The following is a 25,519-nucleotide window of genomic DNA, read 5'->3' on the forward strand; positions in this document are numbered from 1 at the left end:
CCTTTATTGGCTTATGTCAGACCATTGTATCCTTTTCCTTAGGTTGGTGGTTGTCCAGATAGTGATAAAATGTCTACCTTTTCTGGAATCAGAATTCTTACAGTGTTTCATCAGACTAAACACTGCCCAAAATAAATACGATATGTAGTCAAATCTAATGTTCAGTGAAGAGGCACATGAAGACTCGCTTAAAAATTAAAAACTAAGAACAGACCGTAGGTAGTATTGTCTTTAGAATGTTCTTAAGATACTTAAATATGTTGTCTTTTGCTCTTGAATTACAAAGCAAAATACTGACATGATCATTGTTTTCTATGAGAGTAGTAACTTTTTTTTTTTAACGTCTCTTTTGGGGTATAATTGCTTTACAATGGTGTGTTAGTTTCTGCTTTATAACAAAGTGAATCAGTTATACATATACATATGTCCCCATATCTCTTCCCTCTTGCGTCTCCCTCCCAGTAACATGTTTTTGCTTTGCCTTACTTATTATTTGTATGACCATGTCTTAAAACAGTCTGAAGGGAGGAAGCTTTTGTTCTTCATGTCTCCTCTTTCCTGTCAGGAGTAAGCATGGTGAAGGTGTAAGGTTTCGAGGCTGGAGACACTTTGCAAAGGATCAGCATATTTTATTAATGTAGCACAAAATGATATCAGCAGAAGTATTCTTGCCCAAATTCACAGTATGCGCTAAAAAGCAACGAGTTGTTCTGACTGTGAGGCTGTCACAGTTACATCCAGGTGTGTGCGTAAGCAATCCTTTCTGCGTCATAAAAAAATTGTAAGCCTTTTCCATCGCCTGAAGTCACAGCTCCGACTCTCGGATACTGTAAGCTACTTGACATCATAGCAAGTACCGAATATTTAAATGACTGTATAAAAACGTAATTACTTTGCCTGAAGAGATTCCAGAACTTATGAATAATGTTAGCTCAGTGACTGAGCTCACTCCTGTGGTATCGTCACTCTGCTCCATAGATACAGCATTCCAGATTTAAAGAAATCCTTGCCCACGACCTCTAAATAGTCAACTCCTAAAATGAGGACTTTTCCAACGTGCTGTTTACCCAGTTTTCTTCCTTGACAAGTGTATCAGTTCGCTTGCCTTTCTGCTTGTTGCTTTTCTCCCAGAGATTTTTTTTTAACATTTTTATTGGAGTATAATTTCTTTACAATGTTGTGTTAGTTTCTGCTGTATAATAAAGTGAATCAGCTATATTTATACACATATCTCATATCCCCTCCCTTTTGCGTCTCCCTGCCACCCTCCCTATCCCACCCCTCTAGGCGGTCACAAAGCACTGAGCTGAGCTGATCTCCCTGTGCTATGTGGCTGCTTCCCACTAGCTATCTGTTTTACATTTGGTAGTGTATACATGTCCATGCCACTCTCTCAGTTTGTCCCAGTTTACCCTTCCCCCTCCCCGTGTCCTCAAGTCCATTCTCTATGTCTGCGTCCTTATTCCTATCCTGCCCCTAGGTTCTTCAGAACCAATTTTGATTTTTTTTTTTAGATTCCATATATATGTGTTAGCATACGGTATTTTTTCTTTTTCTGACTTACTTCACTCTGTATGACAGACTCTAGGTCCATCCACCTCACTACAAATAACTCAATTTCATTTCTTTTTATGGCTGAGTAATATTCCATTGTATATATGTGCCACATCTTCTTTATCCATTCATCTGTCGATGGACACTTAGGTTGCTTCCGTGTCCTGGCTATTGTAAATAGTACTGCAGTGAACATTGGGGTGCATGTGTCTTTTTGAATTACGGTTTTCTCAGGGTATATGCCCAGTAGTGGGATTGCTGGGTCGTATGGTAGTTCTATATTTAGTTTTTTAAGGAACCTCCATACTGTTCTCCATAGTGGCTGTATCAATTTGCATTCCCGCCAACAGTGCAAGAGGGTTCCCTTTTCTCCACACCCTCTCCAGCATTTATTGTTTGTAGATTTTTTGATGATGGCCATTCTGACCCATGTGAGGTGATACCTCATTGCAGTTTTGATTTGCATTTCTCTAGTGATTAGTGATGTTGAGCATCTTTTCATGTGTTTGTTGGCAATCTGTATATCTTCTGTGGAGCAATGTCTAGTTAGGTCTTCTGCCTGTTTTTGGATTGGGTTGTTTTTTTGATATTGAGCTGCATGAGCTGCTTGTAAATTTTGGAGATTAATCCTTTGTCAGTTGCTTCATTTGCAAATATTTTCTCACATTCTGAGGGTTGTCTTTTCGTTTTATTTATGGTTTTCTTTGCTATGCAAAAGCTTTTAAGTTTCATTAGGTCCCATTTGTTTATTTTTGTTTTTATTTCCATTTCTCTAGGAGGTGGGTCAAAAAGGATCTTGCTGTGATTTATGTCGTACAGTATTCTGCCTATGTTTTCCTCTAAGAGTTTTATAGTGTCTGGCCTTACATTTAGGTCTTTAATCCATTTTGAGTTTATTTTTGTGTATGGTGTTAGGGAGTGTTCCAATTTCATTCTTTTACATGTAGCTGTCCAGTTTTCCCAGCACCACTTGTTGAAGAGGCTGCCTTTTCGCTATTATATATTCTTGCCTCCTTTATCAAAGGTGACCATATGTGTGTGGGTTTATCTCTGGGCTTTCTATCCTGTTCCATTGATCTGTATTTCTGTTTTTGTGCCAGTACCTTACTGTCTTGATTACTGTAGCTTTGTAATATAGTCTCAAGTGTAGGAGCCTGATTCCTCCAGCTCCGTTTCTCCTTCTCAAGATTGCTTTGGCTATTCGTCTCCCAAAGATTTTTAAAGCACAATCAGTCTTTTCTGGATGACAGTGTAGGTCATTTGGAGTTGTGTGTTAAAGTATGATAGCCAATAACTTACCTAAACTACAACCTATAAAAAGATTACAATGTACCCTGATGCATATTCAGACAGAAGTCACATGGAAAGTCTATTCAGTTTATGTATAATACCTCTAAATGATTTCTTGAATATCTGTATTGTTGTTTTCAGGGGTGAAAGCCCTATTCAGTGCTGATTAACCTTAATCATTTCTAGAACGTTCGCATGTGCTACATAGACATTATGTAAATTTCAGTGGTTATGTGGAGAGTGACGATTTTCAGGTTCATGATTCATGAAATTTTCTGAACGTTGGCTTAGTACGCATAAAATTTCAAACATGTTGTTCATATTATCTATATTTATACATTTGTCTTCCAGGCTGTTCCTTACTCCAGAGAATTTAAGCAGAAATATGACTACTTTAGGAAGAAATTAAAGAAACCTGTGAGTACATATCTTCCAAAAATGCTGTTTTAGTCATTTGTAAGTTACCCAAATTACTTCACTGAGAACACCTCGTTTCTTACTGTTACGTGTATACTAAAAATATGACCTTCCTTTTCTCACTGCACTTTGATCCACCTGGATCTTCAATCTGAATTTTCTTTTTAACAGACATGGTAAGTGAAGATTAACTGAGTATTACATATCAAATTACCTGAAGGTAATTCCTTATGTAATACATTAAAAAATAGAAATGATTTTTATGAGGTATAAAATAATTCAGGAACTAGTGAAAAATTGTGGAGAAGCCTGTGCAATCAATTATGGCTATCCTATTTAATAAAATCTAGATCCTAATTCGAAAAATGTTCAAGTCCCTTTACATTCAGAAATACAGTTTTAATGATGATATGTACAACAAAAATATAATTTATAATATTTGACATATTAAGACCAAGTGTAATTTTCAGATTAAAATTCTTACTAGGAAACCCGTTAAGATTCTGACAAAACTGAGAAACCCTGTAAGGCTTTTTACAGGCAGTGTTTTAAAATACAATATTATATTTTCTACTAACATCTCTCCCCAGATGCTTTAATACTGTGTCTTCTGTTTTACTTTCTGATTTCACCTCTCTGGTGTAAATTTTACCAGTTTTCTCCTAAGTTTGTGCCTTCACTATTTTGGGGGTGTTTTTGTTCCCGTCACCATTTCTTGGCTTCCTCACTGGGGAAAGCTGCAGCTCAGATCACCCCCATTTGCCTGTGTTCCTTCCCCATCTCCCCCACCCCGCTCCACTCCCTCAGCTGATGCCTCATTTTCCTGGCCTCTGCTATGGACGAGGCACTGGGGATGCAGAGACGCTTGAAACACAGCCTCTGCCTTGGGGAGCTCCCTCTTACGGATTCTGTTCTCTCTTCTAACATCCTGACTCAAGGAGCTCCTGGGTAACTCCTTCTGAAATGACTCACATTTGAACCTGTGGAATTCCAGTGTTTCTTTGTGCGCCGCCTGCATTTCCTCCAGTGATGTGATGACTGTAGACATCACGCTGTCTCACTTTGTGGCACTTGCACCGTGGTACCTTCTGCCTGGAAACTGACTCTGTAGATCCATCATCCTGGCAAAGCTGACCCTGGACCTGTTTTGCCAGGAAGCAGTTATTCACAACTTCAGTCAAGTGCTTTTTCATTTTCACGTTTAGTAACTGTTGCCTTCGGGATGCTTTCCCACAACTTGGCCGTGATAATCAGGGTCCCACTCCCCATGGCAACAGAACTAGCTTGTAGGCATCATGGTCACAGCTACCAGCTGGAGTCCCTTACCAGGGCTGAGGGTCATCCCAGCCTGGCCAGGTGGGGATTGTCTATGGGTTTTAATCCCCTGGACTTTGACTAAAACAGTATACAGAGTTGACCATATTTCAGTTGCCAGTGGGCAGATAAGTGCCCCACAGTTGCTTATAAAAGGGAGAGAGGATGACTGTCTTCACTCAGCATAGTTTCTTCTGCAGCGCGTGTTGCTGGCTCAGTCTGACACCTGCTGGTGGATGCTGTGTGTCTCCTCCTGACACAGGCTTTCTGTCTGTGTGAAGAACAATCTAGAAAGGAGAGAGTTTCGGTTGGAACCATTCATCATTGCTTGTTTATTTGAAGGCTGCCATCATTTCTGCTCTTTGTTTTTGTTTTTTTTTTCTGTTAGGAAGTAAGGTGTATATTTACTGTCTGATGGTGTGTGGGGTTTTTTTCCTCTTGTTTTTAGGCTGATATTCCAAATAGGTTTGAAATGAAACTTCACAGAAATAACATATTTGAAGAGTCCTATCGGAGAATCATGTCTGTGAAAAGACCAGATGTCCTGAAAGCTAGGCTGTGGATTGAATTTGAATCAGAAAAAGGTCTGGACTACGGGGGCGTGGCCAGAGAATGGTTCTTCTTACTGTCCAAAGAGATGTTCAACCCCTATTACGGTCTGTTCGAGTACTCTGCAACGTAAGTGTCTGGAGTGCATTCAGAAGGTGTCCGCACTGAAGCAGTTTTATTCTTCATGAATTTAAACTTAATGAAAGAATAAGCAGCTCGCTCAGAGGCGAATTAACACTGCTGATTTCAGCCCCTCCCCGCCAGCCCCTGTAAGTCTAGAACAGGTCTGACTCTTCATGGTGAACTAACGTACTCTGTGAACACCTAAAAATAATTCTTCTCTTGTCTGTTGTGTTCATGTAATTGAGATTGAAAATGTGTTGGGTACTTAACGGTAAGGAACAAGGCAACTTTCATTCATAACGTTATGTTAATTTAGGAGAATTTGTCACTGTCAGAATTCAGAAGGTTGTTGTCTTATGAACAAGAATAGTTTCTGAAGTCAAATTACTTAAAGGCAAACTGAGGACCCGTCCTTTAGGATCCAAAGGACCACGCCCACCCCACCGTGCATTAGGATTTCATCACTGCCAGGCGTGCAGACCGAGGCAGAGTCCATTGCTTTCTCGGGAATCAAACACTGCTACTCGCAAGGCCACCCTTTCCTCCTCCAGGCTGTGGCTTCTCCAGAGGCTTAGGCAGGACCCGAGCCCCCAGTAAAACAGTTGACCTTGAAAAGCAGCCTGTGCTCTGCAGGCACAAGGGTTCTCCCGTGTCTTCCCCCTGGTGCCGGTCTCCTGGGAGCTCTTTTGGAAGGCAGCCTCAGTGTTCTTCTCCGATGCTCTGGCCAAGAATTTCCCATTTTGTAAAATTGATAAAAGCCATTGAAGTGGAGGGGAGGATCCAGAGGCGAGATCTGCACCTCTTACCCACATTCCCAAAGCTGCCCCCAGAAGAATCTGGCCCCGGAGCCCATTTTGCAAACCACCGATCTTCCTGATGGTGAGATCAAAGAAGGGCGATGAGGTGTACGTCAACCTCGTGAGGTTTGCACTGTTGGGACAGCCGTATGTTGCTACCAGTGGCCTCCAGGCCTTTCAGGGCAGAATGCTGGTCAGATGGATCAGGGGTTGGACCCCTGGGAAAAATTTTAATCCCCAAACCAAAAGCTTCTCAAGGGAGTTAACCCCCTTTCTCACAGAGACAACCTGTTGCACTCACACGTAGCTGGGAATCCCTGTCCAGCCCCTTTGGTATGTGGGGCTTCTCAGCTTCCCCAAATACCTGGCTGAACCGTATGAAATTGAGATTTTTGTCGATCAACAGTAGTCAGAGATCCAGTTTCTCACGGTTTAACATGACGGCATGTTCACCAGCTCCAGTAGACCTCCGTCCTTGGTCACGGAAAAGGGCTAACCAAATAAGCCCCGTTGTCTGGCTTTTATGCCTTACCTGTCAGGTACAGGGTGTTTGTAGGCGCACTGTAAAAGCTTAATGACAGGCAGCACTGGAAAATTCAAATTCTTGCATTTCTTATTTATTGCATTTATTTACCACCTTTCTTTTTCTCTCTCTCCCTCCCTAAAAAGGGACAACTACACACTTCAGATCAATCCCAATTCAGGCCTCTGTAATGAAGATCATTTGTCCTATTTCACTTTTATTGGAAGAGTTGCTGGTCTGGCAGTATTTCATGGGAAACTTTTAGATGGTAAGTTATTAAAAAGTGTTGAAGTAATAAAAATTGGACAGTGCTGTCTGTGGTCTCTTATCAGGTGTCTTATCTTTCACATCATAGGTTTTAAGCAAAAGTGCTTCACTGGTTCTCCCTCTGTAAATCAGTAGTTTCTTTAATGTTTTGTCCATAATGAAGGTGCTTTTTTTTCCCGGTGTCATCTTAATCTGAGCACTGAAGACATAGTGTCTACACACAGTTTGAAAAAGGTTTTTATTTGAAAAACTTAAGTGTGAAGCACAGAACATTCTGTATTTGTGCATTTTCTATGTTTTCCAGAATAACATTTCTTTAGCAGGAACTAGATTTGATGACAGATGGAAAGTATTGATTGAAAAGTTCATTAAAACGGTCTAATTCAGCCAGTATCCTGCCACTGTCCTGTTTGTCCCCAAATTACCATTTTTTTGAATGTGAAGAGACTGTAAATAATTTCAAAGCAGTGTTAGAACTCAGCTAAGACCTTGACCCCTGGGATCACTGCTGAAACAGATGGCACAGAATAATCTCATTATTATCTAAAGCATGTAAGTCATGCAAAGTACCAAGAATTTCAAGGTACCTTGGAAGTCAGGAGTGAAACCCCCCTCCCTGGCTGAATCAATAGGCCTATAATAGAGACTTCTTATGGATTTGGTCATTGAAAAAGTAGTGCCCTTAAGAGAACATTACAGAAATCATCAGTGAGGAGAGAGAATCAGAAATATTTTTGAAGAATTTAGGTGTGAAGTGGTTGAGAGTAGAAGACAGATCAAGATTAAGATTGACACTGCAGTTACTGGAGAGAGAGATTTCCAGGAGAATTATGGGAACTGCATTTGTGGAACCTTAGCTATGCTAGTTGATGTACCCTGTGTACTTTCTCCTTTAATAAATTTTTACTGGTCATGGCTAGCTGATGTTGATCCTCTAATTTCAACATTGTATTTTTTACGGGGGGCGGGGCTGGTGGCAGGAGTAAACCCTTTTTTTTTCTGATTAGGGGGAAACTGTTCTCACTCTGTATAGGTATATACAGTGAATGTATTTTAATTTGCAGCACGGGAGTCATGCCATAGATTATTAGAACGGCCGTTATGTACCTTCTGCTGAGAAAGAAGACGTTCTTAGTTGCTACAGGGGAAATAGAGAAAGTTTAAGCTGAGATCCTGACCTCAGGGGACCGATGTTCTAGTGAGGGTACGGGAAACATGGGTCCAGAGTCCGGCAGAAGGGAGCACACGGAGGTCTCCGGGGGGGAGCGCTTTACCGGCATTAGCCTCGCCAGGAGGCTGCGGTGGGGTTGGTGCACTTAGAAGCTGGGATCGTTTCAGAAGAGCGAGGACGGGCCAGGAGTCAAGGCTGCCTGGAGTAGTGATGGGGGCATCTAGGTCCCTGCTGCAAAAGGAGATAGGAGGTAACCGTGTCCTCGGGAATTGCAAGAAGAGCCCGAATGCCCCCCAGGTGTGTGGCCAGCAGTGTCTTTGTTTCCCGGGACCATGAACGGCCCTGGAGGCAGAGCAGACACGCTGCGCATCAGATCAGCCCCTGCTCCCTTCTGTGGCTTCACCCCCCAGACAGCAGGGGCATTGAGCCGCAGCCGCAGGGCCGCACCGAAGCCAGTGGGAGCGGGAACGGGCTGCGAGGGAGGCTGGTTAGACCTGGAGGGGGCGCTGAGGATGGGAGTTGAGGGTGAAGGGGGAGGACTGAGGTTCCAGGGGCGCCTGTGTCAGGAGGCGTGTGACGCTGACTTGCCTGGGACGGGGTGAAGTGGGGTCCCTGCAGGGCAGCTGCGCAGTCGTGCTGGCATTGCCACCGCCCTCGCCTCCCTCAGGCCGTCATCACCCGGCCCGGGAAGACTGCACAGCCTTCTGAACGGCCTCCCTCGTTTCCTTCCTGTCTGTCCCTTTCAGTTGCTCTTCCCATTACTGCCCAAGCGATGACATTGAAATGCAGGTGGAATTGCCCCCTGGCGTTTCAGTGACTCCCCTTGGCCCTGGGCAGCGTGTAAGCTGTACACTCCCTGCCCAGTCCCTCCTCTGGCCTGTCTGCCCGGGATGCCCTGTGCTTCGGTCCTGGCGAGTCCCGGGTCTTGTCCCTCTGCTGGGAGTGCCCTTCTCTCCCCCCGTGCGTGCGCCCTGTTTGCACTACAGATTCCTGATTGTGCCTGAAGCTCATTTGTCACCTCCAGCAGCCTTTCTGACCTCACCCCTCTGCTGTACCATCTCTGTTAGTATAACTGCCCTCCTTCCTAAACCCCTTCCCCCAACCCTGCCCCAAACCAGGCCCTCATCTTACTGTAGAAAACCCTCGATTGTTCTGTCCCGGTCTCTCATTCAGATGAAAGCAGGTTCATCTTTTATTTCATGCTCGGATGCACAGCATCGTCAAAGATTTGAAACTAACTCAGTTTTCACCGCGTTTTAGGTTTCTTCATTCGACCGTTTTACAAGATGATGCTGGGGAAGCAGATAACTCTGAATGACATGGAGTCTGTGGTGAGTAAACAGAGGTCACTCCCGCGGGCCGCACCAGCAGCTTGTGCATTATGGGAAGGCAGCCAAGACCATGTTGTAGTCACAGCAATTTTTATGGGCGTCGCCATTCAGTATGGACAACAGGGATTGTTCAAGAGGCTAACTTATCTCCCTAAATTTTTTAATAAGCAAATCATTCTTCACATTTCCTAGAGTCGTGGTATTTAGGGTGGGTACACCCACATCTCAGTTACCTCTGCTTACTCGGAACTGGTTTGACCAAATTAAATCCAAGGGTCATTTGGAGACCTCATTGCTGCCCTTGTTTTCCATGGAAAACTGCTAATACTGCACACTTAGAGGTTCATCCGCTATCCCTCTGCTTTCCGACCTCAAAAAATGGCAGGGAGCCAGACAAAAACAGCAGATGAAGGGAAGACTGTTTATACTCATCCCAGATACGGAAGAAGGGTAAGGGACCACTACAGTGTAGGAGAGGAAGGAAAAGTTAGAAAATAATTGCTAACTTTTGATTTGGGTTTTCATGTTGCATTTAACTTATTTAATCTAGGCTGACCATTTTAGAGTTGAAAGGCTTTTCTATAAAGAACAAAAGTTGATGCTCTTTTCCTGGTATACTTTTGCTTCTGTTTTTCGTTTAATTTACCTGTACTCCCACCATTCACCTCTCACCTCTCACCATTCACCGGCCACACACAGGGCCATCAGGAAGCATCTTCGTCCATTTGGGGTGTTTGCAGCTCTGCTTTCACGTTCTGTCACTTGAGTCAGAAAGCATCTTCCTCCCCTCAGCCTCGCTGCCGTGTTGACTGTATGTGTTGTGTAGTTGGGTATATGGCCGTGCACCCCTCCCTCACAGCTCATCCTCTGGGTGTGGAAGGAGAGTAGAAGGCCAGCAGTGCACACAAGTCCACTCAGCTGGGTTTTCCCCGGGCGGGCAGCTCTGTGTATCCACGGTACCCGTGTCGAGTTTCTCTCCAGCTTTTACCTTTAGCTTAGCCTTTATGCTTTTGTTACTGTATGGTGAGGAGGCTAGGAGTATAAAAATCTCTCTTCAAGTCTAAAGTAATTTTATTCGCCATGTTGACAGTCGGTGCACACATTCTGTTTGGTCTTCGTCGAGCCCCTGGGGCTGCCCAAGAGACAGAGGAGTCCAGGCTCTCAGGGCCTGTGTTCTGACACCAGGGCAGCCTCTTCCTGTTTGCTCACAGTGACTTGCAGAGAGTGCTGGAAGCACAGGAAGGGGCATAACTTGAAACCATTGGTATTTAAGTAGAGCATTCTCTATCCTTCCTCCTTTCCTCTGATATTTTCACTCTTAAAAGATGGGGAGTATGTTCATCTCTACATGTTCAGTTCCGTAATGTTATGACAGCCATCCAGAGCAGGCTGCTTCCTCTTGACAGAGGACAGGATCCAACTACAAACCCCTGTTACTACCAAAGCAGTTTTTTAGTTTGTATTTTTTAATTAAAGTGGAAGAGAAGGTTTGGGGTAGAGCTGGAAACATATTAGTGACTCATGCATTTCTTGAGATTCTGGATGGAATTACATTTAAAGGACATAATTATTTAAAGAAATGAGTGTGTGTTTTGGGAAAAAATGCTTAATTTTAATTTTTGTGTCATTTCTGTAGGATAGTGAATACTACAACTCTTTGAAATGGATCTTAGAAAACGATCCGACTGAACTGGACCTTATGTTTTGCATTGATGAAGAAAACTTTGGGCAGGTATGTGTGGGTAACCCCACGAGCTCCCCCTGGACTTTCAAAGAGTCTTTGCTTCTTTGAGTCTTTGCTAATTATCATCTGATTGTATCAGTATCTTATTGTCATGCCAGGAAGCCAAGTCCCAATTACAACTGCCTCTCTTCCTGCAAAGTTAGAGAAATTCTAAGGCCTCTGGTGTGTGAAGTAGCACCTACTTCTCACATCTAAAGCAGATCTGAATGTGAATGTTTGTGCCTTGGTTTTTTGGGTTTTTGTTGTTGTTGTTGTTGCGGTATGCAGGCCTCTCACTGTTGTGGCCTCTCCCGGACCGGGGCACAAACCCGTGTCCCCTGCATCGGCGGGCGGACTCTCGACCACTGCGCCACCAGGGAAGCCCTGTGCCTCGGTTTTAAAATTTGGATACTTCAAAAAAATAGTGTAAATGTTTACTTAGTGATATAAATACATGACCAGGAGTAGGTGATGCCTGGGGGGGGGGCCTTGGTTTTTTTCCCTCTGCTTTAATGGTTCCCTTGTCATGGTGAAGTTTGTCTTTGGGGGCTCAGCAGGCTCAGGGTTTTCTAACATTCCTTCTTGCTTTGCACCAATACTGTCTTTAAGGCTGGATTAACCATAAAGATCAATTTCAGAGATAAAGTTGCCTTCTTGGAATTCTCATCCTCATCCTAAAGTTCTGTAGGATGTGTTTGTCTTCAACCTGAAACCTTTGGTTCATTTGTCCCCCGGTGATAACGATGCTTTTGGGAAGGACTTCTCAGGATTATCCAACCCCTGGTACCTGTCCTTTCACAAAAGCCCAGAGAGAGTTCCCATCTACCAGACCAAGTGTACGTGGCCTTGGCGTTCATGAGATCATGGAGCCCGTTTTAAGGCTTGCTAATGGAACGTGACATTGATCGGTTCTTTATTGCTTCAGAGATGATTGCAAGTGTGCTCCGCTGTCCAGAAAGTGTGCTCACGTTGGCTGTCGTTTCACGATGCTGTGCTCAGTTTTATAGGTGAGGTAAGGAAATCAGGTCCCTGCCCTCTTGGGTTCGCAGTCTTAGAAAAAAGAAGCTGGTGCCGCTGGATATAAAGAAATTAATGACACCTGGGGTAAAAACTGTTGCGAAGGAACGTGATCACACATACCAGAATCACTTGTTACATCCGCTCAGGCCAGGAAACCGTCACTCGTGTGAGTCCCAGAAGTGGGTGGGTCTCAGGGAGTCTGTGTTTTCTTTCCTTCCTGGTTGGTTGAATTGAGGCACCAGGAATGAGAGAGACCCTGGGATTAATGGAAATCATCACCGAGTCCATTAAGAATCTCATTTTGCCCTCCCCATCCTTTTTCGCTCCGTACTGTGTTTCATGCCCCCAAACCTTCACAGACCGATGGACACTGCTGTCCTTGTGGGAGTCCTGTCGTGGGGTGGGGGAGGGAAATCTCTTCTGCACCACGCCCAGAGCTGTCCCCTCCAGGTTAGCGGTGGCCCCCCTGCCCAGCACTGAATGTAAATGGGTTCTGGCCCTTGTCTGCTTCCTTCCTCCACTGCTCCCTCCCCTGAAGCCCCTGCAAGTCACCCCCACTTCACCCCTTCTCCCCACTCCCCACCCCGCTCCGCTCTTCTCCTTCCACCTCCCCTAAGCCCTGCTGCTCTGCTGGCCCCGCCACGCTGATGCTCCCCTGCCCACTTCTTTCCTTGTCCTGCCGTCGCTCGCTGGGCGGCCTCACTCTGCGCATCTCTGTGCTGCTCACCGCCAGCCTCTTACCTGCAGCCCACACCCTTCCTCTAGCGTCCAGATTCCCCCTGCTTCGGCTGCCTCCTGAGCCGTGTCTCCTGAAAGACCCACAGGTCCCCGAACTGAAAAAGCCACTTCCTCCTCCCGACCCCCCATCTCTACTCTGGTCTAACCAGTGGCCACACCCTCCCCTCCGGCCTGAAACTGGAGTCCCCTTGGAATCGTCCCTCTCCCTCCGTGTCCAGCCGGTCGCTGCGTCCTCTAGCCCCAGCCTGCTCATCGCTCCCCTTGTCTGCACCCTCCCCTTGTTGAGGCTCTGCCGGTTCCTTGGCTGTGTCGGGTAGCAGTCTCCCTGGTCCCTACATCGCCCTTCACTCCAGTCCGTTCTCTGATGCCTCCACACATATGCTCCGGATGTAGTGGTTCTGAAGAGCAAACCTGGACCTGTAACTCTTCTGCTCGACACACATTCTTCACTGGCCAGCCTGTGCACTTCAGTGTGAATTAAAACCTTTCCTGCACGGCTTAGGACCCCTCGCTGCCCACCTTTACCTTCCCTCCCAACACCTCCGTCCTCTCACCTTCACAGCCGTGGGGGGCCTGCCTCGGCGTCCCCCAGGATGCCCCGTGCCCTGTCACTGGCTGCGTGGCGCCCTCTCCTTGCCGACCCATCCTCCCCTCCCCCGCCATAACGCTCTGTCCTCCAGCCATCCCCGGCCTGCCGCCCGCTGTGAGCCCCCTGAGGCCTCCTTGGTTTCTCCAGTGCCCGGTGTGTAGCGATGGCTGCTAAATGCTTAGTGAGCAAAGGAATGAATCATGCTGCCTAGGTTTTTTTTTTAATGTTATAAGTAATGGAAACTCCAAGTGTGAGACAACAAAATAATTGGAATTGCAATGACTTTTTTTTAAGCTGGACATATTTAAGGGTCTTAACTGCCAATTTTCAAAGGATAACACATGGCTAACCATGCTAGAACCGTGTCTTCTTTGCATTTTTAACACATGTAGGGAGGAGTAGGGATAAAGAACTAAGGAAGATTTAAAATCAGTCTTGGGTGTCAAATGCAAAGAAAAAAAGGTCTCTTTATATTATATCCACTTGTAGAAATCCATATGACTAACTTAACACAGTTCAGAAGACATTAGTGATGCCAAAGTTAGAAGCAGACTAAACCTTCCTTAGTTACAGGTAAATGTAACTGTTTCCACCTAATAAGTACAAACCAGACAAGATGTTTGCATTTTTAGGTAGACTTCTAATAAAGATTCTCATGGGCGTTATAGCTCATGTCTATGGTTCATTCAAAACAATTCTTAAACCTCCTCATTTAATGTGGGTTTTTCTGACTTTGGATTGAATCAGGTAGAGTAAATGCAGTAATCAAAACAGACTCACGAGATGAGTAAGATAATGATTAGGTGCCCTATTTGTGAAATTACTGGCTTTCCTTTTTAGAGAGTGAAACCTGATTAACGAGGAGCTAGCATATCTATTTTGCGTTCTGGGAGGAAATGTAGAGTGAATTAAGCAGCCACACATTGATCTCATCTCCCACATCCAATCCATCACCAGGCCCTGTTCATTTTGACTCCCGACTATTCTTCAGTTCTCTCTGTTCTCCTTGTCTGTCCCCCCAACAGTACCCAAGCCTAAGCTACCATCTTCTCTCGTAGATTCCTAACTGGTTTTTTATATCCACCTTTGGCCTCCTACAATGGCAGAGTGGTCTTTTCAGAATGTGAAAGGATCATTCCATTCCTCTGCTTAAAACATGCAGAGATTTCCCACTTTATCACTGTCAAGATAAAGACCCAAGTCCTTAATTTGCCTCATGAAGTCCTGCGTGGCTGGGCCCTGCCTGTTCATCTCCAGGTGCATTTTGCATCAGTGCTGCCCCTCGTGCTTTCTGGGTCTGGTCCCACGAGACTTCTTGCACACAACAAGCTCCTTCTTGCCGCAGGACCTTTGCACATGCCATTCCTTCAGTGGGGAACACACTCCCATCGTCAGTTCAGACAAAGCCAGCTCTGACCCAGGACCACAGTACTTCAGAGTGCCTTCCGTGTCTCCCCATGGCAGGTACCATAGGTGACTTTGCATGTATTTGTATGGTTATGTGTTTAGCATCTCTCTCTCCCATCAGAGTCAGTCTCGGTGCTCGCTGCTCTGGGTCTGCCTTTTGCTCACCATTGTGCACTCGCCACCTGGCAGTGCCTGGTACAGGGTAGACACTCAGAATAGAGGTGTTGAACCAAAAATGTGGACATCAGCAAGAGGCCCGCGCAGGCCTCCCCCTCCCCCAGCCCTCTGCAAAACTGCTGACCGTGCATTGCCATTTTCTAACCCAAGAGGAAGCCCACGCCTCCTTGTGCAAAAAGATAAAGTCATTTCTTCACTAGAGTGAAGTTACCACAGAAGTGAAGTGTGCGTGCAGTCGGCCTTCCTTAGTGCTTTTAGGCTCTCTTTTTCTCATTCCATGGTTAGAAATACCAGGCCATGAAGTTCGGTGGTAGCTGTCACTTCATGTAATGAAATTGCAGCTGTTGCCATTTTTTTCCAGTCTGCTTTTTTTGTGGTTGGTGAGAATCTGCAGCTGCTGGCTTCTGGGGCCTACTAACAATGTTTCAGATGAACAAACTTCAATATTTGAACAGTCGTCATATGCCAGACAGAAAGAATCAACCATACACTCACGTACAGCCCTGCACACGCATGCCCCACCAGGAGGAGACATCCTCTTAGAGCTGCGCCAAGCAGAAGTTCTTGACGGCAGAGTCAGCAGAGCAGCCCCTGATTTGGTTGCTTTGAAGAGGCGCTAGCGGTGTGGACTTCCAAGAAGCTGGCAGTAGGGAGGGGAAGAGAATGGGCAGCAGCCTGTCGGAAAATTCTTGAGGACCTGGCCTGAGTTGGGTGAAGGCACGCATTCTCAACTGGGGAGACGACACCCCTAGGGGGCAAAAACTGGACAACTTTTTGTCTTGGAGGGCAGGAAGTCTCAGCCATTACAATGGCTTGTGGGCCTCCAAGGGGGCCACAGAACATAACACGGTGCACCGTGGGTCTCTTTGGTAAGATTGCGTGGGAGGGAAGGGGCAATTGGGGGGTCTAAAAAGGCTCCTGGGGGGGTAATTAATGGGGGAAAAGGCTGAGAAGCACGGAGTTGGGGAGAGGGAATAAGGGAAGAGGCAGAAGCTGGAAGTAGGAAGGAGAGAGAGGTGAGAGGCAGAGCGAGGTCATGGCTGGAGCTGGACAGAACTAGACCAAGACCCCAGTGAGGAGGTAGTTCCTCAAAGACCAGGTGAAGGAAGTGGGGCTGGTGGCAGCTGCAGGAAGCATGAAAGCAGAAAGGTGGGCCGGCCGCTGGGAGAGGCTGGGGAGGATGAGGACAGCGCCCAGTAACATGAGCAGAAGCAGTCAGGCCTTCCTCTGCCTGGGTCCCGGATACCCGATTTGACCTAGCCAGTTTTCTTGGTGGACTCCTCAGACATTTGTCATAAAGCATCTGAGGAAGATCGGGGAGATGTGTGTGAATCTGAAGTTGTCACTTGCCACAGAAGAGGGGTCCAGTTCTGTGAGAGCTGCATCCCGGAGCTTCCTCTGATCTTTGTGGTCTTTACGAAGAAGAGAGAGGAGTTCATACTTGGGCCAGGAGACTTCAAGAAAGTGCAGTTTTTTTCTACGAACACTTATTAATCCCCTTCTGTGTGCCAGGCACTGTGTTAGTGTCTTCATGTTGGGTCCTTGAGGAAGGAGTTCAGACACAAGACGAGAACTATATTTAAAAAGTGGAATTTGGGACTTCCCTGGTAGCACAGTGGTTAAGAATCCGCCTGCCAGTGCAGGGGACACAGGTTCGATCCCTGGTCCAGGAAGATCCCACATGCCGCGGAGCAGCTATGCCCGTGTGCCACAACTACTGAAGCCTCCGCACCTTAGAGCCCACGCGCCACAACTACTGAGCCTGCACTCTAGGGCCTGCATGCCACAACTACTGAGCCCACGTTCTGCAACTACTGAAGCCCGCACTCCTAGAGCCCGTGCTCTGCAACAAGAGAAGCCACCGCAATGAGAAGCCCGTGCACCGCAACAAAGAGTAGCCCCCGCTCGCCGCAACTAGAGAAAGCCTGCGCGCAGCAACGAAGACCCAATGCAGCAAAAAAAAAATTTAAAAAGTGGAATTTGAACAGCAGCCCGCAAGTGGTGTGTAAGGAGAGGGAGATGGGGGTGGAACACCAGCGGAAGCCTGACTGAGAGGCCCCTAGGGCTTGGGGAGGATTTACTCTAAGGGAGCAGCTTAGGGAGCAGGCCTGGAGGCCCCCTTCCCTGCCTGCCCAGAGAAACCATGTGACCTACACGTGAGCCCCAATCAACCACGTGACCCACGGCTGCCCCAGCCGACGATTCCTTACTCGGCACAGAGAGTATGGTCCGGTCGTGTTAGTTTTTCTTTTTTTCTTTCAAAAACAATTTTATTTATCTGATTGCAAAATATTAATCTTAGTAATAAAAATAAAGTCAGTACAATAAACACATATTAAAATCACTCATAGTTCCTACCACCTAGAGAAAAATCACGAGTAAAATTTTGATTTGTATCTTCCAGAATGATTCTCTGTAAACACACACACAAGGTTTTATCTTTTTAACAGAAATGGAATTGTACAGTGTATACAGTTTTAACTTAGTATATTGTAGGTACCTTTCCATGTCAGTAAATACCATTTTAATGGCTACACCAAATTCCGTTTCATAGACTGTACCTTCTTTAACCGTGCCCTAGTGGTCAGCATCGAGGCCATTTCAGTATTTCACTATGTAAACAGTATGATGAGTGTAATCCTGGAATATACATTGTGTACACTTGACCAATTTCTTTCTCTTGGTATAAGTCCTAAGAGAGAAATTATTATGAAAAGGCATATGCACATTAAAATCTTGACTCCTGTTGCCAAATTATCTTTTCAAAAGGTTGAACCAGTTAGACCCTCACCACCAGCATTGATAAGAACCGTTTCTCTACGCTCAGCAGTGCTGGCTGATTCTGCCAGTTTTCATCACTGGGGGCTGCTTTTGGAGGCGCCAGAAGTGTTTTTCTCCTTTCCCCTCCCCACCCTGTCTCATCTGTGGTTGACCCTCTCATTCAGTAGCTCTGGAAATTGCAGCTCCCAGAAAACATTCTGTTCTAGTACAGCTGAACTGTACTGAAAGCCTCTCAAAATCCAGAACCGGGCTTGGATTTATTAACTTGTCAGTTGGTGTGGATCTGATAGAAAAATCTCATCATGGAAGGGAACAGCAGGACAATCTTTGAGGAATAAATGGGGGGAGAAAGAAAAACTGTCTTATTAAAAAATATTACAAAAGTGTAAATGAATACTGACTACAGACCCCCAAACAATCGACTACAAAAGTGTAAATGAATACTGCTTACAGACCTCCAAATAATTGTCAAAGAACTAAAGATGTGTTACTATAAGAGACCTCCCATCCCACTCCCTAAGCAGAACTGTTTAATATCTTCAAAAAAGTGCCATGACCTGCACAGGACAGGAGCAGGTCACCACGGGGGCAACTGGATGGAATGGAAGACAGCAGCCGGAAGGGGGCACCCGGCAGGAGGGAAGGATTTGAAGAAGAGTGAAAATACAGCAGCAATTAAAGTCCATACTGCATTTGCAAATATTTTCTCCCATTCTGAGGGTTGTCTTCTTGTCTTGTTTATGGTTTCCTTTGCTGTGCAAAAGCTTTTAAGTTTCATTAGGTCCCATTTGTTTATTTTTGTTTTTATTTCCATTTCTCTAGGAGGTGAGTCAAAAAGGATTTTGCTATGATTTATGTCATAGAGTGTTCTGCCTGTGTTTTGCTCTAAGAGTTTTATCGTGTCTGGCCCTACATTTAGGTCTTTAATCCATTTTGAGTTTATTTTTGTGTATGGTGTTAGGAAGTGTTCCAATTTCATTCTTTTACATGTAGCTGTCCAGTTTTCCCAGCACCACTTATTGAAGAGGCTGTCTTTTCTCCATTTTATATTCTCGCCTCCTTTATCAAAGATAAGGTGACCATATGTGCGTGGGTTGATCTGTGGGCTTTCTGTGCTGTTCCATTGATCTATATTTCTCTTTTTGTGCCAGTACCATACTGTCTTGATTACTGTTGCTTTGTAGTATAGTCTGAAGTCAGGGAACCTGATTCCTCCAGCTCCGTTTTTCTTTCTCAAGATTGCTTTGGCTATCCGGGGTCTTTTGTGTTTCCATACAAATTGTGAAATTTTTTGTTCTAGGTCTGTGAAAAATGCCAGTGGTAGTTTGATAGGGATTCCATTGACTCTGTAGATTGCTTTGGATAGTATAGTCATTTTCACAATGTTGATTCTTCCAATCCAAGAACATGGTATATCTCTCCGTTTGTATCGTCTTTCTTTCATCAGTGTCTTATAGTTTTCTGCAAACAGGTCTTTTGTCTCCTTAGGTAGGTTTATCCCTGGGTATTTTATTCTTTTTGTTGCAGTGGTAAATGAGAGTATTTCCTTAATTTCTCTTTTGTATTTTTTGCCATTACTGTATAAGAATGCTAGAGATTTCTGTGCATTAATTTTGTATCCTGCTACTTTACCAAATTCATTGATTAGCTCTAGTAGTCTTCTGGTAGCATCTTTAGGATTCTCTATGTATAGTATCATGTCATCTGCAAACAGTAACAGTTTTATGTCTTTTCTGATTTGGATTTCTTTTATTTCTTTTTCTTCTCTGATTGCTGTGGCTGAAACTTCCAAAACTATGTTGAATAATAGTGGTGAGAGTGGACAACCTTGTCTTGCTCCTGATCTTAGAGGAAATGGTTTCAGTTTTTCACCATTGAGAACGATGTTGCCAGTGGGTTTGTCATATATGGCCTTTATTATGTTGAGGTAGGTTCCCTCCATGCCTACTTCCTGGCATATACCCTGAAAAAACCATCATTCAAAAAGAGCCATGTACCACAATGTTCATTGCAGCACTATTTACAATAGCCAGGACATGGAAGCAACCTAAATATCCATTGACAGATGAATGGATAAAGAAGATGTGGCACATATATACAATGGAATATTACTCAGCCATAAATGGAAATGAAATTGAGTTATTTGTAGTGAGGTGGATGGACCTAGTGTCTGTCATACAGAGTGAAGTACATCAGGAAGAGAAAAACAAACATCATATGCTAACACATATATATGGCATCTAAAAAAAAAATTGGTTCTGAAGAACCTTAGGGCAGGACAGGAATAAAGACGCAGACATAGAGAATGGACTTGAGGATATGGAGAGGGGGAAGGGTAAGCTGGGACGAAGTGAGAGAGTAGCATTGACATATTACATTACCAAATGTAAAACCAATAGCTAGTGGGAAGCAGCTGCATAGCACAGGGAGATCAGCTTGGTGCTTTATGACCATCTAGAGGGGTGGGATAGGGAGGGTGGGGGGGAGATGCAAGAGGGAGGGGATATGCAGATATATGTATACATACAGCTGATACACTTTGTTGTACAGCAGAAACTAACACAACATTGTAAAGCAACTATACTCCAATGAAGATGTTAAAAAATAAAAAAACAAAGTCCGTACTGCAGACAGTAAAAACGTTGAATTGATGTTGTGGAAAGTGGAGCTCAGTCACGTGGGAGGGAAACGAGATCCCTTCCCGAATAACAGAAAAAAGGACAGAGAAGAAAATATGAAGGGCCGAGACAGAGGATCAGTGGGCTTTGATTGAAAAGGCTGTCTCCATGTGAAAAGGAACAATAATCAAGTGCATCATCAGAGAAAACGTTTGGAGAGGAACAGGATCTGATGTTGAGGCCAGAGAGGCCGTCTGTCCCGCGCGTGTGTGGCAGGGCTGGGGAGGGGTCCCTGGAAAGGGGCCTCTGCCAAAGCAGGAGATCTGCTGCAGGTTTGAATCTGTGTCCCTCGTGGTGGATGCCGCCTGGAGAACCCTCTCCCTCAGGCTTGGCCTGGCTTCCTCTCAGGTGTAGCTGGGTGGATGTGGGAGAAAAGACCACAAGGAATCCCACCAGAACACACATGTGGTTACCTCTGAATAGGGGAGCTGTGAGTGGTATTTTTTTCCTTTTTATTTCCCTGGAATTTCCATGAGAGTAAACATTTTATTTGTTAGGTCAGTAAGCCTCTTCCTTCCCTTCCCTTCCCTTCTGCTACTTATTGCTCTATACCCTTTGATGTTAAGCCAGGGCTGGCTCAGAGCAGAGGAGAAGGCTGTGCCTTGAGTTCAGCTGCTTTGCTCTTTTCACTCCTGGCTCATGCTGGGGGAGGGGCTTTCGGGGCTGACAAGCCAGGAGGTGGCGTCTGGATGCACATCAAAGCCTGGGCTTCCCAGGGGTGGCAGGTGAGTCATCCCTCAGCCTGACTTTCTCAACATCTTTCTTTTTTTAAGTCCCTGTGTTTTGCTCCTTTGAAAGAAATTCCACATATCTTTTTTTTATGGCTATAAAATCTAATTTTCAGCAACAAATCTGGATCTCTGCAGTCTTGATGGTTGTATCCTGTCTTTTCCGTTAAAGATAATTAAATTTCTTGATAAGTCAATAGCAGATGGAAAAATTGTTGTTCTCTGTTGTTGCTAATGTATGAAGAATAATTAAAACTCATCAATAACCATAAAATAATTTGCCTTCAATGATAACATCTTTACGTGTGTAGCATCTTAACAATTTAAAAGCCTCATTAGACATTCTCTTGGACACAGAGCCCATTTGCTGGGAAAGAGTTCTGAATAAATTTTACTTATCTTCCTTTTACAGTAAGACGTTATTACTCAGTGATAATATGCAAAGTAACTTCATGATGGTGATGTTGTTTTATCTTTGTAATTACAGACATATCAAGTGGATCTGAAGCCCAATGGGTCAGAAATAATGGTAACAAATGAAAACAAAAGGGAATACATTGAGTACGTACACACTTACTTACAGCCTTTTCTTTCATTAAATTGAACAGCATGTTCGGTTGCCGTCCTTTGCCAGAACAGTTCGTGCAGATTGTGGACACGCTTTTAACAGTATGAGTTCCTTTCTGGCTTGGCCTAATAGGAAGCTGAATTATGGGATGCAGAGTTTGGCTTGTGTCATGACTTCGTGTTGCTGCCATACAGAGGAGCAGTGGGAGGAGAGAAAGGGGCCACTGTTGAGTAACTTGGCAAATACTCTGGGAGCCTGTGGGCATCTCGTCTAAAATGGAGAATTACAACAATGGAGCAGTGTCAACAGCCGGTTGGGGTAAAATTGGGAACAACCGAAGAGAACATATTCCATCTCTCTCCTGACCTCTTTTCCATAATGAAAATGTAGGAGAAGAGTTAAAATGGATATGGAGAATTCAGCACATGCAAACATGAAGAATTGTTCCTGCTGTTTGTAATTTTCTTAATCTCAGCGTCCTTTGGTGGGACAAAATGTTGAGTCCTTTGGAAATCTAGCTGTTGGGTAACCCTAGGAGTCTGTACTGGGCAGAAGGTACAGTTGGGCAGCTTACATTTTCTTCTTTGGTATATACGTATGCTTTGAGCTCACCGTTCTGGTATCTTCCAAGGATTGCCAGGTTGCCCTTGCTAGCCCTCGAACAGGGATGAGGTCAGCGTTAACGGTGGTCGGCTCCCGGATCCTAGTTTCTGCTCATCTAGTGGGTTACAGCCATGGCCTGGGCTCCATGTTTGCATTCAGAACTCCATTTCAGCAAGCCGGGTTCCGTCCTCTCTCATCACAGTTGATCACAGGACTTGAATTCAGAGAACTGGCTGAGGATCTTAGCATCCTTCCTTAGCATCTGCCAAAAAAAAAAAAACAAAAACAAAAAACCTACTCTCCCTTCTAATCAGGAAGAATTGGAGCGTGCTGGCGTCTCTACTTAGAGACCCTGACAAAGCATGGACTTCTCCACTTGCAAGTTGAGAGCTTGCTACACTTAATCAGAAACTAGAAGTGAGATACTACATTTCTTGCCTGTTCACCTTAATTGGCACTTGTGCTGAGCTTGGACAGTCTCAGCAAGCAGACGACGTCCTGACAGGCACCGTTGTCTTCATTCAGAAAGTGTAGACTTCGAATGGATTTTTAGCAACACCCCCGGGTGACTAGGTTTGAGAGACTGAGTATTTGCACCTTGTGATACATGTTGTGTGTCATTCTTTGCAGTTAATTCTTTTAGGTTTCAAATTGCGGGGCGCCTCCACTAGCTTCACTGCAAAAAGGAGGATGGAAATCCCCGGCTGCTCCCTGCCACCCGTATCCTCTGGTGCAAGTAGGCTATCGGGCTGGTGCTTGCAGCACAGCCGGTCAAACCTGATATTCTGAGCAGTGAGTGGGCAGCAGGCTGGTCCTCGAGGGCCGTTGCCATGGTGCCACCTCGTCTGTGAGAGCCCTTCACGACAGGGTCCTTGTGCTATTTCATGACAGAATGCCTTAGGGGGAATCCAAAGTGGATTCGCCTGGCAGTAAGTTCTGCTGTACACTATTGTCACAGGGAATGTGGTTTCAGTGGCTGTCTGTGACTCCAAGAGGTTTTACCATTAATCCTCCAAGTGTTGGTATAAAAGTATTCGTGGTAAAGTACTGATAAATTATATGTCATCCTTGAAAATCAGTACGTTGAATACTAGAATGAATTATCATATGATAAACTACGTTGTAGTGGGTATTCCCCTTAAAATATGTCCATGTCTGTACATAAATGTGGGTGTGTACATACGTGTGTGTGTGCACGCATTATGCCCATATCCATATGTGTTCAAACCCCATTTTCCCTTTTTCTCCAAACAGTCACGTTTATAAAGCAGCTTTGATAAACGAAGCCTCGATCTGGGGGGAGAAAAGAAATCAGTCTTTCTTCTGAAACCCTCAGTGAGATTTTAGGTTCCACATGTGCTCATTATTCTCGAAAGAATCCATGAATGAGCAGCGCGTGCCACAGCATATGCCCTCCCTCTCCTTGGCCGCCGTCGGGCTTTTCTCCCCGCCCCGCTTAACGAGAAGCAGTCGCAGCTGGGGGGAAAGAACTGCCCACGAGTGATGAGCAACGTGGTTAAGGGCTGTCCATTTTCCTCCCACAGCCTAGTCATCCAGTGGAGATTTGTGAACAGGGTCCAAAAGCAAATGAACGCCTTCTTGGAGGTAAGTCGTGTTCTCCGGGAGTCTTGCCTGTGCCTTTAGGTTGAAAGAGGACGGTTCTCCTCCTTGGGGGGCAGGGAGGGTATTAGACGCGATCACACACCCAGAGACAGGCATGGGTGTGGGACCCAGGGCAGGAACGTCAGGCCTGCGCTGCTCACAGCATCTCCAGTCTCCAGGGCAGGAGCGTTGAGCCACTGCACTGCCACCTTTTCGTCTGTTTTTTTTTTGGTCAGTGTTCTCTGGCTTTGCTGCTCTTATTTTTTAATTTGCCTTAACTGTTTTTAAAGAGAAATCTTTACAGACTTGACCCAGAAGGGCAGGTTCCCCCACAGAGGCTAGAACCATCATCCTGCAGCTTTTGGTGGTACCCAGGGAAGGCTGGGAGCATCTCTGCCTTTTGCTGCAGTGCCGGGTTCTAAGAAATGCGAGGACTCGGGACAGTTTCCAGTCACGCCATCCCTCCGTGATAATGCCTTCCGCCTCATTGGTCGCACTTTTTTTCTTTTTTTTTTAAATCCCCTGCCCTTTCCTCGTGGCTGTCTGAATAATTCCTCACCTTATTAAAGTGTGAAGTGGTTACTTCTCAGACCCAAGTATTTAATGTCAGTGATACTCCCAGGTCCCTGAGGAGGGAGGCCCCTCGCAGAGAATAGGGGCTTCCTCATTTTAAAAACCAGCTCCCTTGGACCCAAAGCGCAATTCCTTTTTAAATCCTGATAATGGGTATTAGTCACTTAAAGCGAACAAGTCCCAGCTGCACATTACAAGAACCGATCGATGCAGGGTTCTCGCTGGGTGATGCTCTCTTCAGTTCATCCCAGTTCAGTTACCTGCTCATGGTGAATGTAGCGCCAGCCCAGGCAGAACACTCAGAAAAATTCCAGGACTTAGGGTGAAACGTGTGAGTTAGAGGCGCCGGAGAACAGCAGGGTTCATACTGTATTTACACGAGAAACCTACCCGGCCCTGTCCCAGGTGATCACACTTTCAGAAACTGGCCACACGCGAGGCCCAGTGACACGGAGCGTCCGTCCTAGGTCACTGCACTAGTCAGTGGTGCCTAGCCTGGGGACCGGGGCAGGCTGTCTGTGCTCCCTGGCTCCTTTCCACCCATCACACCGCCTCCTCTCGTATTTCATCTTTGCCTTATTTTTAAATGGTCCACTTGCGCGTCTGTGGCCTGTGCCTTTGAGAACACCCTGACTCACAGCAATGTGTCATAAGTGGCTTTTGGAATCCGCCTGCCTGCAGCAACCCATATTTTTATAACATTTCAAAAATTACTCAAGTACCTGGATCTTCTGGAGTCTACTGCTTTTTAAACTTTTATTTTGTGACTCTGCTGTTTTTATCTGAACTAAAATTACTGAATACTGTCATATAAATCATCAGTGAACAGTGTATTTTTCCTGGCTAACCAAAATAAGCTTGTTTATCCTGTAAAATTTGTCTCTTTCGAGGAAAAAGGTGTTGAGAGTGCTTTTCTTTTTTTCTTTCAGGGATTCACGGAACTGCTTCCTATTGATTTGATTAAAATTTTTGATGAAAATGAACTGGAGGTTTGTA

The 25,519-nt window shown here is 45.2% G+C and overlaps 1 protein-coding gene across 3 annotated transcripts in view; it reads left to right on the top strand.

The window, feature by feature from the left end:
- NEDD4L (NEDD4 like E3 ubiquitin protein ligase) overlaps positions 1–25,519 on the top strand; it is a 341,009-nt gene that overhangs the window by 301,862 nt on the left and 13,628 nt on the right. For all 3 annotated transcript variants that reach the window (XM_030868038.3, XM_030868041.3, XM_060311136.2), the window contains 8 exons: positions 3,196–3,261; positions 5,024–5,253; positions 6,714–6,835; positions 9,266–9,336; positions 10,973–11,068; positions 21,665–21,738; positions 23,893–23,953; positions 25,453–25,512. In XM_030868038.3, coding sequence (XP_030723898.1) covers positions 3,196–3,261; positions 5,024–5,253; positions 6,714–6,835; positions 9,266–9,336; positions 10,973–11,068; positions 21,665–21,738; positions 23,893–23,953; positions 25,453–25,512 — 780 coding nt within the window. The remainder of the gene's footprint in view (positions 1–3,195; positions 3,262–5,023; positions 5,254–6,713; positions 6,836–9,265; positions 9,337–10,972; positions 11,069–21,664; positions 21,739–23,892; positions 23,954–25,452; positions 25,513–25,519) is intronic.

This window comes from Globicephala melas, chromosome 13 (assembly GCF_963455315.2).
Source record: "Globicephala melas chromosome 13, mGloMel1.2, whole genome shotgun sequence".
NCBI classification, from domain to species: domain Eukaryota; kingdom Metazoa; phylum Chordata; class Mammalia; order Artiodactyla; family Delphinidae; genus Globicephala; species Globicephala melas.